We start from the raw sequence: 15,296 nt of genomic DNA on the forward strand, positions 1-15,296 counted from the left end.
ACTTTCCAGGTCTCTCAAGGTAGGAAAACAGCTACGTACACTCACTGAAGCCGGCAGGCAGGAGGTCCAGCAAGTAACTGAACAGCCATGAACTCCACGGGAGTCTCGTTCAGCGTGGTGAGTCAGCGGGACGCGGGAGAGCAGTAGGGTGAACCGTGAGCCAGCCTAGGACGCATGGGTGGTTGATCTCACCGCGGTGGTGTCGGGGTGCGCACACATGCGGAGTGGGGCACCCCAGCCCCAATCGATGGCCGAAGGCATTAAATCCTAAAGAGGATACAGGGAGGAAACGGGGCCTCTCTCCTCTGCACATAGGGCCAGGGGGACTGTCCTTTGTTCCTGTTTTCAGATCACCGTACTTCCTCGTGCAAAAGTCTCTTGCCTCTGGAGCTCATGACTTTCATCTATATGGTCTCTCTGGGTATTTATCGGCCAACTGGTTCCTCTCCCGCAGGCTTCCGTGTCTTAGGAAACCTATGAGTGAGACGCCTGTCTAATCCCATTCTTGAGCCTTAGCGAATCCAGTGTCTGTAGATAGTCATTACTCTTTTCAACAAAGAAGCTCTTTTTTGAGCTCTCACTGTGTATGGGACAGGCTCTGTGTTAGGCACTGGATTCATTAACAAACCTAAGACTCTGCTCTGGTGGCATTTACTTTCTATTTTGGGGAGACAATAAATACATGTGTGGTGGAGCAAGATAAAAGGATAAGGGAGCAAATGGAAACAATAAAGCTTTTCGCAACAACAACAAAAAAAGTGGGTAAGGAAGATGAATTGGGGAGGAGGACAGGGTTTCCTCTGAGGAAATGACAGTACTGAGACTCAAGCGAAGTAAGAGTAAACCACGTGGATTTATGAATGAATTTATCTATCACTATGTAACAAGTTATCGCAAAACTAGCGTAAAACAAATAATATCTTACAGTTTCTCAGGATTAGGAATCTGGGAGTAGGTTAGCTGGATGTTTCTACTTGGAGTTTCTTATAATCAAACTGTCAGCTGAGACTGCAGTCATCTCATGGACCATTTGGGATGGAAGAATTTGCTTTCCAGCCCACTCACGTGGTTCCTGGCAGACCTCACTCAGTTCATTGAGGGCTTTTAGACTCAGGGCCTCAGTTCTTTGCAGCACGGCAGCTTGCTTCCCCCAGGGAGAGTGATGAGAGAGAGGGGAGAGCACCAGAGCCTTTTATAAACTAATCTCAGACATGACACACCATCGTTACCTTCTGTCGTCTATACCTTAAACTGCCTCTTTTTACTGATTTATCTTCCCCATTGACCACATGTAATTTCCCAGTCCAGCTTTTGCCTTCTTTTCTCTCGTTTCCTTTTCATTCAGCCTTCCTAAAAGAACAGTTTGTATTTGCTGTCTGTATCGTGACGTGTCCTCTTCTCCCTCTTGCCAGTTGGCTCCCGTTCTTCACATCACCGAGGCGCCAGAGGTTCCCTAGTAGCGATAAAGACCAATCAGTCCTCTTCTGACTTTAGCTGATTTCTGTTGTGGCACTTGATTCATTCATATTTATTCTCTCTCTCCCTCTCTCTCAAGCTTCTCTCTCCACTTGATTGCTAATACGTCCTATTTTTTCTTCTACTGTTCTGACACCACCGGCCTCCCCTGGATCCAGTTCTTCTGTCAAGCATTTAAATGTAGATATTTCGTAGAGTTTTGTTCTTGACTTTTTATTTTTACTATACTTTGTCTTCAGAGCTGGCCTCTACCCAGACTAAATTATCTATGGCACATCGCCATACACACACACACGCACACGCACACACACACGTACACACGCAAGCAAGCATGCACGCACACAAAATTTGTTGTTCTGCCTTTATTATTTAAGTCTTTATTTTTGGTTAGTGCAATCTAGGTACCCCAGTGAAAAACTGTGAGTCATATACTTTTTTTTCTGCCTTAATTTCCACATTCTGTAATTCACCAAAATATGTTAATTCTATCTCCCAGCTCGCCTTCTTGCTTCTACCTTCCTCTCTAGCCCATGACCTTTACCCTAGACTAGGCCCGTACTAATTTTCACCTGGTGTATGGTACTCCTCTGATAGCTGATATCCCAGTCTCTGCTCTGGTCAATTGTCATCTACTGTTGGTGCTACCACCAGTTATTTGTCTGCATCATGCTTCTCAGTATTTCGGTACCTAGGTCACCCAGCCATCATTGACTCCCAGTCATGAGAGATGCTCAGATTCCTTGCCTGGCACACAGTGCGTTTTGCCACTTGGTTTCCGTTGCTCTGCTTGGCCCAACTTCTGCTGCCTTCGCCCTTAAATTTAAGGCTTCTCCAATATGAAAATTCTTATTTTCCTCAAAAGGTCTTGCTGCAGAATGCCTCTGTGCTTTTTATTCCTGTTCTTTTGTTTTCCTGAAATGTATTTTACTCTCCCTTTATCCCTCACTCAGCTCATAGTCAAAACAAATTGTGAGTCCCTTGACTCTGTCCTGTGCTCTCCACCTTCCCCGATAGAATTCAAAACTTACTTTCTTTTGCTTTTCCTCCCTTTGCATATGTTTCTCTTATTGCTTTTACCTGATTATATTTTATTGTTTATCCTATCTCTCTCCAGTAGTTTGAGCTGTTTGAGGGCAGGGTTTTAGGTTCATTCAATTTTGTATCCCCAGCACTTAGCAAAATGCCTGACACGTTGTTAACTCTTCGTAAATGTCAATTAAAAAACATGCAGTTGGACTGAGTTAGTAGTATGGCTTTAGGTATGGGCTTATAGAGGAAATTATGACTCCAAAAACCTAAGTTCATTAGTGTCCTTGATTCAAAAATGTAAGATTTGGTTACTTGGTGGTATTTAGCACTGACTGCGTTAGAAGAAGCTGGAAAAAATAAAATGCCTGCCAACTTAGAGTATTCAATAGCAAGTAATTAAATGTTTTTCTGAAGCCAGTCTTAAGGTATTTACATTGCACTTTAAAAATATCTTGCAGTTCCAGCTTTATACAGTTACCAAGTTTTTAAAAGTTATTTGTTTCAACTTGAAATATTTTTCCATAGAAATAATATTACATACAGTGTTTCAGTATTTCTGTATAAAATGTAGTCTGGAGCCAGAAGCCACTTAATAATTGAAAGGAAAAATTAATGTAAACCATGAGGGATTGGCTACAATGGGTAAGGAAAACTAAAGAATACATTAGTAGCAAATACAGGAAGCACAGCACCCAAAAAAGTAACAAATCTGGAAGAGGGTCCCTCTCCCTTTATCCCCTCGGCTAGAATCTGCTGATGGCAGAAAAGTTGAACAAGTGCCAGGCTGATGAGGCTCACAGGGAATCCGCTTTCCGGGGTGCTGGTGGGAAGTCCATCTACAGGAAAGTGCCACACTGCAGAACTCACTGAGAATCTGCCAGTGGGGGTGCTGCAGTATGAAGCCACCATAAGGGGGCTGGAGGGAAGCAGCCCATGGGTTGGTGCCATGTGCCTCCAGGTAAGAAGAGAACCAGGAAGAAGACTCCTTCCTCCTCCCATGTCCCTCCATTGCCCTTTAAGATTGTCCCATCTGGCATAAGTAGGGCAATGGGACGGTAATGCTGAAAAGCAGTAGATCGACAGCTAGCACAGTTCACCCGTTCGACTGCTTGAGCTTTCATATGTTCCCAATTAAGATAAAAAAAAAATTAGAATAAAAATGTATCATTTATCTTGAATTTTAGTGCCCAACGAGAATAGTGCAGTTAGATGAAAATAAGAAGGAGATGAAGACACCCCTTAGTGTTCTGAAGTAGTTAATGGCATTCTTTGACAAAAAATACTGTTAAATATTTTAATTTCATTTTCTTCAATCTAGATATATTAAACACACGATTCTTATGTCTGTAACTTAAGAATTAGTTGTGGCTCAGAAACATAGAAAATGAGACAGTCTTTCCCGTATAACTGAGCCAGAGTTGGTAAAGAGAGAGGATGTGTGTGTTATTCACATTTCCCTGGTTTGCTACATTATTGTCATCCAAAATATTTGAGAATCAGGATTCCTCCATCCATTGAGCAAAGGTAGGAAAAAGAACTTTGTGTGTGAATGACCCTAAAAGGGAAGATACAAAGTGGTAAGGAAAAGGTTTAGGGTCACACGAGAGGCCAGCTCATGTGGAACGCACTTGTTGCTTGCACACATTCAGGCAGACGTGGTAGTAGCATGGCCCAAATAGTGGGCATAACTTGAGATACCTCCATATTATGAATCAGTTCTTAGGGTAAATGACATGAATTTTTGTTCCATAGCTTAATAACAGGTATAACTTATGGAGGCCGCAATAAATAGTCCTGCAGACTCTTCCAGAAGAATTGTCATTATAGGAAGAAAAAAGCAGAACTAAAAAAAATTCTCATATGACCCATAGAGATTCTTAGGACTGTTGATGACAGAATAGGTGTTAATGAATGTTTAGTGATATTTGTTTATATTTGGGTCTGTAACTTAGAAGAGAGGAAAGAAAGATTTATGACTGTCTGATGTCTCTTACATAATATGACCTTATTACTCATCTCTTCCTACCCATTTCACCAGCATCTCTCTCTGTGGTTATCATTGTTTATATATATGTATACATATATTTTTTTTTTACCTGATATTAGCAGACAACTAGAAGTTTCTTAAAGATTTAGCTTTTCTATCATCAATTTTTCTAGCTATGAGGAATGTATGAGAAGTTGGAGGATTGAAATCAGGGATGGGGTGTACCCTAACCTTGCAGGTGTGAATCAGTTGTGATTGACAGTTATACATGATATTGACTTGAATACTGGACTTACCACACAGGTGAGGCCTTCAGATCTTCACTCAAATAACAGGGGACCTTATCCCTGCCAGAGAACTAGCCAGAACTCCCAAGTACAGATAGGGAATTTGGGTTCATATCTACAATTTATTCTTAAGCAGCTCTTCAAATGATTCACTTGGCAGTGATGTCCGTGACACTCAGTGGGGGGCATGTAGGTCAAGGTTGGATCATCTTACAGGTTCCTCAGCACTCATTACCATCCTAAACATTTCAACATTTTTGAAAGATTTAGGGCCCCCATTAAATCATTAGTTACTGTATATTATAAAACATTTGACTCACTGTAGAATACTTGTTGTAACTCTGGCTGGATTGCAAAAAGCAAGTGGTGTTAGTGTCCCTGCTTAATTATAAATGGATTTTTCTGATTTTGTCTTTTGCTTCCCCCTCCTCACCCAGGTTTTTCTGAAGAGTGATCGAGTGGCCAGAATGGTTCAGAGTGGAGGGTGTTCTGCTAATGACTTCAGAGAGGTGTTTAAGAAGAACATAGAAAAACGTGTGCGGAGTTTGCCAGAAATCGATGGCTTGAGCAAAGAGACAGTGCTGAGCTCATGGATAGCCAAATATGATGCCATTTACAGGGGTGAAGAAGACTTGTGCAAACAGCCAAATAGAATGGCCCTAAGTGCTGTGTCTGAACTTATTCTGAGCAAGGAACAGCTGTATGAAATGTTCCAGCAGATTCTGGGTATTAAAAAGCTGGAACACCAACTCCTGTATAACGCATGTCAGGTAAGTAAGTGGTCCGTGTTACTTCCCATTCCCCTGCTTGACTCAGAATGCACATCAGGTGTCTATAAGCCTGGGAAGATGTACTTTACTTTCTGTAATCACTTTGGTTGAAAAGTTGAATGAAAGTAATCTTAATAAATCAGATAGTAATATTTGAAAGTTTTCAGTCCATTTTACGCGGTAAATGTTCCCATGTACCCTATTTTAGGACATCAGATTTGTGCTAGTTAGGTGTATATGGGACATGCCCCAAATAGTAAAATAGAAATCATGTATTATCTGAAGAATCTTGGAAATTCATAATAAGCAGGTATTCCTCAGTGTAAAATAATTTTTCATAAAGGTATGATGCTGGTCTTCTGAATTTTATGTAACTGCAGTTTCAGACTTTTTTCTTTTACCTGGCCAGATAGAAATTAATTGAAAATGATTGCTAAACTACATAATTTAAAGAGATGCCTGTGAATAATATATTTTCTTTTCCCTTCTTATTCAGATGATACATACAGAAAAACTGAATAAAATGTTTGTTCCATGTTTTTCATCTTTAGACCCTATGATGTGTCTAATAATGTATTCCTTCCACATTTGCATTTTATTTGCTTATTTTAGAGGTATAAATTATTTAACTATGCCCTAATATACAATTTAAATTGACAAAATTCTGGCATTTAAAAGTTCATCAGTTCATTAAGAGTTACACTCTATAATGTGCATATGTTTACATTTATTTTTAATCTTTTTGCAGACCTACCTCTCTTATTTTCAGTATTCTATCCATGTCATTTATTTTGCATTACTAATTTGTGGATCATTTAAGATGAATAAATTAATAGAATTAATTAATAGTAAAGTATTGTGGCACCTTAACCCTGTGAACAATTTGGCATTCACTGTAATCGTTTTTACTGTTATTAAACCAGCTGGTGGTTTGATAATAGTGGAGGATGACTGTAAAACCAAAATCTTCTATTTTAAAAGACCAATGCAACTGGGACTTTGTATTTTTAATGAAACAATAGCTAACTTGTACAGTTAAATATTTATGAACATAATTTAGTAGTAAAATTTAGATTCACATGTTCAGGTGATATTTATTAAATATTTATTCATGTCAAAACCTTGCTAGGTGTTGGGGAAATCAACTTGAGCAAAATAAAATATTCTCCATATGCTGAAGCATAATAGAGCAGGTAGACCTCTAAAATAAGTTATCACAAATGCATTAGAGTTTATATTAGATGTTACAGGCTCAAAATAAATACTTATGGACTTTTGATTTTGTTTATTAACTCAAAATGTTTTAAAATTAATCCTTTGCTTGATTTATAAGATCACTTCTACAACAAGGGTGTGGATCCTCTGATTTTTGTTCTCTCTGACTTGAAACATCTAATTCAAATCTTCCAAAAGAAATCTTCTAACAGAAATCTGTTTATGTAATAGATTTATTTTTCCATTTAGTTCTGTCGGTATTTGCCTCATGTATTTTGATGCTCTGTTAGGTTCGGACACATTTAGAATATGTCTTTTTGTAGAATTAACTCTTTTATCTTTATATAAAGTCCTTTTTTCTGAACTCCACTTTGTCTTACACGGAGATAGCTACTCCAGCTTTCTTTTGATTAGGCTTAACAGGATGTGTCTTTCTCTATCTTTTTACATTTAACTTGATTCTTTAAAGTGGGTTTCTTGTAGACAGCAAATAATCACATCTTGTTTTATTTTTTTAATACAGTCTGACAATCTCTGCCTTTTAATGGATGTGCTCAGACTATTCACGTGTAAAGTGATATCCTTGGGTTAAGTTCTGCAGTCTCCGCGTTGCCACCTCCTTGCATTTGTTGTCTTCCCCTTCCCCTTTTTCTGACTTCTCTAATTTTCATTGAATATCATATATGACTTTATTTTATATCCTCTTTTGATGTACTACTTATACTTGTTTTTTAAAAAACTTGTTTAGCAGTTGCCCTAAAGTTTAAAATATACATTTTTAAATAATCTAAATCTACTTTTGAATAACCCTATAAAGCTTTACGTGTAATGCAACTGTCCCATAATAGAGGACTGTGAATTCTTTCCTCCCATCCCTTGTGACGTTTCTGTGATTTGCTTCACTGACATTTCTGTCTTTGATTTCACTGATTATGTGCAATAAAATTTTAGATTAAGAAAAGGAAAATAAGAAAGATAAAAGATTATATTTTACTTTTATTTTTTCATTTACACTTTTCTTTCTGTAGATCCCAGTTTCTGACCTATATAATTTTCCTTATATGTGAAAAACTTCTTTTAACATTTCTGGCAAGGCAGGACTACTGGTGATGAATTTTCTCACTTTTCGTTTGTCCGAGAAAGTCTTTGTTTCTCCTTCATGTTTTACTGGATATGGAATTATCAATTAGCTGTTTTCTCTTTTAACGCTCTAAAGCTTTCACTCCATTCTCTTCCTTCTTGCGTGGTGTGGGTTGAGAAGTCTGATGTAGCTTTTCTTGATTCTCTACAGGTAAGGTATTTTGTCCTCTGGCTTCCTTCAACATTTTCTTCTTGTCTTAGTTTTCTGCCATTTGAATGGTTTAAGTTTTTTTTTTGTTGTTTTTTGTTTTTTTTTGATATCTCTCTTGCTTGGTGTTTTCTAAGCTTCCTGGATCAGTGGGTTGGTGTCTGTCATTAATTTTGGAAAATTCTTAGCCATTATTAGTTCAAATATTTCTTTTGTCCCATTCTCCCTTCTCCTTCTGGTATCGTACTTATATTTATGTTACCCCTTTTTGATATTGTCCCATAATTCTGGGATGTTCTGTTTTGTCTTTGACTTTTTTCTCTTTGCATTTCAGAATGAGAAGTTTCTGTTGACCCTTTTTCAAGTTCCCTGGCTCTCTCCTTAGAATCATCAAGGTCGTGGATAAGACCATTATAAGGCATCGTTCATTTCTGTTAGTGTTTTTCATTTCCAGCACTTCCTTTTGATTCTGTCTGCTTACATTACCCATCTGTTTTTGCATGTTTTCAACTTTTTCCATTAGAGTTCTTAACATATTAATAATAGTTATTTAAATTCCTTTTTTGAGAACTACAACATCTGTGTTACATCTAAATCTGGTTTGGGTGCTTGTTTTTCTCTGTTTCTTTTTTTTCTTTTTCTTCTTGCCATTTCGCATGCTTTGTAATTTTTTGTTGAAAGCCAGACATGTATCAGGTAACAAGAACTGAAGTTTCTTCGCCTTTAATGTGAGGATTTCTGTTAATCTGCCTGGGATTTGTTTAATGTTTGTCGTAGCCAGAGGTACTAGCAGTTTCACATTCTTCTCACATCCTTGTCTTTGTCTCCTCTCTTGACTTTGGGTTTCCCTGAGTGTTTCTCCTAGAGAGTCTGTCTTGCAGCTCTTTTAGGTGTGATCCACTGTTGTACTAGAGCTGTGTGGGTGTTATGGGAAGGTGCTGGGGAAGAGGGTGTGCTCTATAATCTGATTAACAATCAGTCTTTTAGTCGGCCTGTGTCTTGGGAGTGTAACCATCACAGGTGTTTCTGTCCCTTGTCTTGGAATACCACTTCCTTTCCCACCCATGACCCTTATTCCTTCCCCCAGCTAAAGCATTCCCAGTCTGTTTCCTTGAAGTCTTGTCGCCTGTTCAGTCTGTTTTTATGTTTTGTTTTGTCCTTTTTTTTTCTTTTTTCTTTTTGCTCATAAAGGAGATAGGGCTGCCACGGACTGCAGAGGGCAGCCTTCTTTTCCTCTAGCTAGGATGTTTTCAGTGTTTCCTTCTGTCAAAGTCTGTCCCCCTTTGTTAGGGAAAGGAATTTGGGAGGTTTAACAATGGCTTTTCTTTCTCTCTTCCTGCAAGGTCCACGTGGGGATCTTTCTTGGATCCTTATGGTAAAAACTTTATGGGGTTACTGGACAGAAAGCCCAGTAAAGTGTGGGAGCCCCCTTATGATTGCAGCCCCAGGATATTCTCCCTCTCTGCACTCAGCTTTTAGTAATTAGTCCAAATTACAAGTCAAGTAAGTAGTCCTCTTCTTTATGGCCCCACCGACTTCTGCTGTAAGTGCTTTACCTTTCTGGTTTTGCCTGTTTCTCCAGATTTGGGGGTTAGTTATTTAACCTGCAATTCAGTTCTCTGTAAAGTCCAAGAAAAGGCATTGATTTTTCAGTTTGTCCAGCTTTTTATTTTCAGGACAGGACTGCCAGCTCTTTATATGGCTTAGCCGAAATGGCAGTTCCTTTCTTTGGTTTTGAGATTTGAAAGAAAAGTGTAAGAATTATTTTTTGATTGACTTAAAAACATAATACATCACAAAAAAGACTTCTATAAATAAAAGAAGAGCTTTCCTTTGGAACGACAATCATTTTTACAAAATGAATGAAATTATGAAAATGGATCATTAAGAAAATAGCTGAGATTCTGTTTTTTTTTTTTTTTTCCCTCAAGGGCATATGTGTTTTAATTTGTTCTTTTGTTGTCTTTCAACAGAGGTTAAAAAAATAAAGATGATAGAAATGGCAGAAAATAGCCTGCCCTTTATAGGAAAGTAATAGTCTGAGAAGTTGGGATAGTAGAGCAGGGCTTGGGGTTGCTGAGAGAGAATCTAAAGCTAGCTGAGCAGCTGGCATCTGACTCCAAAAACAAAATTTAACACCACTTTCCCTGTGTCTCAGAAAAGGCTTTGGCTCTTGCTAACTATAATATTCATCTGTATTTGTTTATTCTTATCTGGTCCCATGATTTTGCCAAGAGTGATTCCCTAGGAAATCTCAAGGATGCGTTTCTTGCTTTAGAGTCAGAAGTTTAGGGTAAAGAGCTGTTTTGCTAAGATGTGCAGGTTGGCACTGGCCAGACTGTTGGGAGTGTCTGGGGATTTGAGAAGGAATCAACATGAGTGAGAAGGGAGCAGAGCCAGCACTGCCACCTGATGCTGACATGAGCCTCATGTGGTTGTACTCTATCTCAGAACTATAGGATTAGCATCTGGAATGGAAAACAGGAAACTGTCTTCTGAAGATGCATAGGTGTTTACATTACTTCTGATCAAGCCAAGAACTTACAAATTATCAAAACTAAGACATAAAGGAAGAAGTCCTAAAACATTAAAATAGAAGAAATCAATTAAATTATGAAATCAAGGATAATTGAAAGAAAAGCTATTATTTACATGTTACTAGAAAAAAGATGAAAAAGAATAAGAATAAAAACAACACAAATATGTCATAGATTAGCTACTGTGCTATTAAAGCTACTCATCATACTTTGGACTCTTTGGTTTGAGGATAATGTGTGTGTATTGGTGCACATTCATTGAACAAAATATTAAGTAAAAAAGCTCAAAGTGTGAATTCTAAAATGAGCAATGTAACAGTACAAGGATCTGAAATTGTCAGCCATAATTTACTTAAATCAGAATATTGGAGGTAAAGTAACGAGTGAAAGAAGAACAGTCTGTTAGTGGAAAGTTTAATTTCAGAATAATTTTAAGGAAATGCAGTGAAGTTCAAGTACATATAATGATACTTTTAGAGAACCAAAGTTATTTGATATTAAAGCTATGCTTTTATTGTCTTAAGTTAATACAAAATTTTATTTCATATATTTTTTAATGACAATACTGTTACTTCAGTGGTACTAGTAATAAATCAGCTGCATTTCCTTAAAATTAAGTATTTATTAAAGATTATTTTCAAATATGACAAAGGGTAATACAGTACATTCAAATCAATTAATTTTTCAAAATCATTTAGAGAATCTAGATAATTAGAAATTATGTGCCAAGCACTGTGTGGAATAATAGGAACACAGAGATAAGACCTAGTTATTTGCTATATTTATTTTAAAAAAAAGAAAAGAAAAGAAAAGTGACTCTTGTAAATGCCACAGTGTTGTGGTGAGTCCCCGGCTCTGCCTTCTTGAGGCTGCGGAGAAGGCAGTATGGGGAAGACTGTATGATCTACAGAGGAAGAAGTTCACCAGTATTCTGGGCAGAGCGACAAGCATGTGCACAGTACGGGGGCGTGAAATAGCATGGCATTTGAGGAGCTGGAAGTTTTTGTTAGTGCTGGAGTCTAAGTGAGATGGGGCTGTAGTTTGAGATGACATTAGCAGATGTAAGTAAGGGGGTTACAGATTGTCAATTTTAAGTGACCAGAGTGGAAAATACAGTACCATGTCTACTGTAATTCTCCTTCTTTTACTTCTGTATTTGTTTTTAAAGAGAATTAAGTAACTGAATTTTACAGCAATCTAAATTCCCATCTTTTCTGCTAAACGCAACCTTCATTAATCTTTTATAATCTTATTCCATTAGCTGAAGAAAGTGACTCACCCACATTTACCTGAGTCAAAGCAAAGTTAACTGAAACCTTCCTCTCTAAATATCTCCAAGTGCCTTATATGCTGAAAGAATTGTATTAAGTAATACTACAGAACTGCTACATATCTTGAGAGATATGCAGGAATATTGATTTACAAATGGTTAAAAAGTAGTGCTCAGGTTTTTGACTACCTTTCCCTAGAAATTTTAGCTTTGAGATTAGGCATTTTGGGTTTAAGGCTTTTAAAGAAATCACCAAATATAGGCAGTGGCTGTGTTTCTCACCCCTCTCAACTGCGAGTCTTTCCCTGGAAGTCCAGGAACAGGAAGCACGCTGTTCTGAAGACCCCCACGCAAGGTGCCTGAGGGGGGAGAAACGGGGAAGGCTCCAAGGAAATTGACATCTGCCTTTCACTACTGCCATCTTTTTTCTCAACTAGCAGCATGTGATTGATAATACATTCTGTTTAACATAATTTGTCTACTTTGGCAGAAATAAAAGCATGTTCTCCAGAGACAATTACATATGATAACAAAAATCACTTTCAAAGTAGGAAAATAAAGCTGTGGAGACGACAGTTAATGAGGTATATTTTTCCTGTGTATAATTTTAAATCTGAAAATGCTTGAAGAAAATATGCAAGTAAATGCCATTACATGGCCAGTTTTTATGTTTTCGGATCCATCAACGAGAAACTTAAGACCTTAAGAATGATTAGATTCTATATCTGATTTTGGAAGTTCTGGAATTAATAATTGGAATGACTGTTAGAATATTTATATACATGTTCATGTTTCAAAATAAATGCATCATGAGATAAATTAGATGAATCTGATTTATTCAAATGAATTGGAATATCTGATTAGCATATCAGATATTCTTTCTATCTTTACCCAGAAAGAAGTTTAGGTGTTATCCCAACTTTTCCACTTTTTTAGATGATAAGAGAACACACATCTACAGAGAATCAGGTATCTTTGTAGTAGTGAAAATGGGGGTGAAAAGTAATTTTATTTTATCATCTATTCTTGACTGTCAATGAATAAAAAAGATGAAATGAATACACTGTTTCAAGTATACGTGATTATATCTGTCATGATTATTAATCACTGTCAAATCATTGTTAAAATATTCTATCAAAATTAAAATGGATGTAAACATAATATATATTTCATTCATTCAAAAATGTTTATTGAATACCTTCTGAAATATCAGTTACTGGGGTAAGCCATGAAAATGCAAATATGACAAGATTTGTTTTTTTTCCCTCAAGGTATTTGCATGTGGTCAGGAGACAAATACGTAAACAAAATGTAACAGTCTAGTTAATCAGTATGTTAGGGGTGTGTATGTGCCATACTGCTTGGATGGCAGTATCTTAATTTGGTGTAAAATAGTTTGCATGAATTTCTTTCGTGCTCTACCCTGGCTACACATCAGAATGACCAGCGGAGCTTTAGAAACCACTGGATGCCTGGGCCCCACCTCAGACTAAGTGAAATGATTCGTGGAGGTGGGTCCAATGTCTGTTTTTTTAAAAACCTCCTACATTACGCTGATGCAGGTGCCCAGGGAGCTTGAGGACCTCTGGCCTGACAGTTCACCCAAGGACTTAATGCTATGGTCACATCCAGCGGGTGCGGGGAGGCTGGGAAACAGTCCAGCCGTGTGCCAAGAAGAGGTGATTGGCAGTGTGGAAAACCCGATTCTCTGTTGGCATTTTAACGAAAGTTTAAATGAAGGGTCTAAGGAGACAGAAATTCCTGAATTTTTGAAGATGAATAGAAATTTAAAAGAGAGGAGGAAAATAACGTTTACAAAGGCACGAGGAGAGTGGAAAGGCTTAGATTATGTTAGGAAGGTATGTCGTGAGTATTGCTGGAGTAGGCTGAAAGTTAGAAAAGTATTTGAATATTAATGGCCTTGTATGTTAGCTGGAAGAGCTTGGAGTTTATCTCGTCATGGGAAACATAGTCGAGCTATAAGCACAGAGGTGATGGGAACAAATTTGGGTTCTGGAAATATCCTTCTCTATGGTCTTAAAAATTGATTGCATATGGTCTGTATCCTGCCTTGCCCCACCTGTGGGCCTGGCCTAGCGTAACTGAAACAGAAGTGGACCAGGACCTGCATGTAATCTTTCCCATAATCTCTAGGCTCCACTCCTTGCACTGCTGTGTTCCTGTTTTTATCTCTGTTGCCTATAAAGTTTCTAGTCTACTGGATTTCGCCTAGGAATCTGTTTTCACATCTTCTTGAGTCCACGCCTGTTTTGCGCTTCAGAATTCCACTCTGCTCCTACACTTGGGACCTTTTGACTTAAGTCACAGTACTGGACCAGCTGCTTGAAAAGGGACAAGATATAAGTCCAGGGCTTCAAGGAAAAACTGAGAATCAGCTTGGGTCCGTAGCTTAAGACATACCATTTTCTAGAACTATAAGTAAAACCCACATATTGCTCTCCTCTCTCTTATAGAAAAAATTATATGCTTTGATGGCTCTCTTTCCAATTACAATGTCACTGATGCAGCATTTTTATTAATCGTGGTTTGATGGGGCATCTCTGATTAGAGTGTTTTTTAAGCATAGTACCTACTCTGATCAGGCACTTTCGTAGGCTCTCAGTGTATAGTGTTTCTTCTTATGGAGAACATTTGGGAAAGGTTTACGGGCGAAGTCGAGTTCTGTCTTGTACAATGAAATATTAGATGTCTATGTGAAAATGACAGGTGGTGGTTGGATATACATGTCTGAAATTCCAGTGAGAAGTCGAAGTCAGAGATACAGATTTGGGAATCATTTAGATAAAGTTAGTATTTTAAGTCATGGGACATTATGAGATCATTTCAGGATAGTGTGGAGATCAAGAATAAAAGGACTCAGGATAAGGGCCAAGGATTTAGAGACTGTACAAAGGGAAAAGAGACAGTATGGTAGGAGGAAAACCAGAGAGTGTGGTGTCAGGGAGGTCAGGAGGAGGCATTTCAAGGAGAAGAGCATTTATCTGTGCCACATGCTGCTCAGAGGTCAGGAAGAGAGGATGAAGTAACCCCTGAATTTGTCAAGGTTGAAGACACTATGGAATGGTTGAGAGCAAACCTGATTGGAATGGGTTAAGAGAAGAACGAAGAAGATAAGAAAATAGAGTTAAAAAGAAACTATTTAGGGAATTTATCCTGTAACAAAGAACATTATTTAAATTCCTTCTATGTAGTACATTGAATAATTTTATTAAAAATTTATTGGGCGCTTAGTATGTACCAGTCTCACAGCATCGGCCTTTGTTCTTTTTAAAAATATATATATATTTTTTCAATTACAGTTGACATACAATATTATATTAGTTTCAGGTGTACAACATACTGATTAGACATTTATGTAACGTACGAAGTGATCACCCCAATAAATCCGATACCATACACAGTTGTTATATTATTGA

At 37.7% G+C, this 15,296-nt stretch overlaps 1 protein-coding gene across 1 annotated transcript in view; it reads left to right on the top strand.

Moving 5' to 3' along the window:
- CADPS2 (calcium dependent secretion activator 2) overlaps nucleotides 1–15,296 on the top strand; it is a 472,387-nt gene that overhangs the window by 165,731 nt on the left and 291,360 nt on the right. Inside the window, exon 4 of the mRNA XM_015588309.1 lies at nucleotides 5,217–5,549. Coding sequence (XP_015443795.1) covers nucleotides 5,217–5,549 — 333 coding nt within the window. The remainder of the gene's footprint in view (nucleotides 1–5,216; nucleotides 5,550–15,296) is intronic.

Source organism: Pteropus alecto, unplaced genomic scaffold (assembly GCF_000325575.1).
Source record: "Pteropus alecto unplaced genomic scaffold, ASM32557v1 scaffold22, whole genome shotgun sequence".
In the NCBI taxonomy this organism is placed as follows: Eukaryota; Metazoa; Chordata; class Mammalia; order Chiroptera; family Pteropodidae; genus Pteropus; species Pteropus alecto.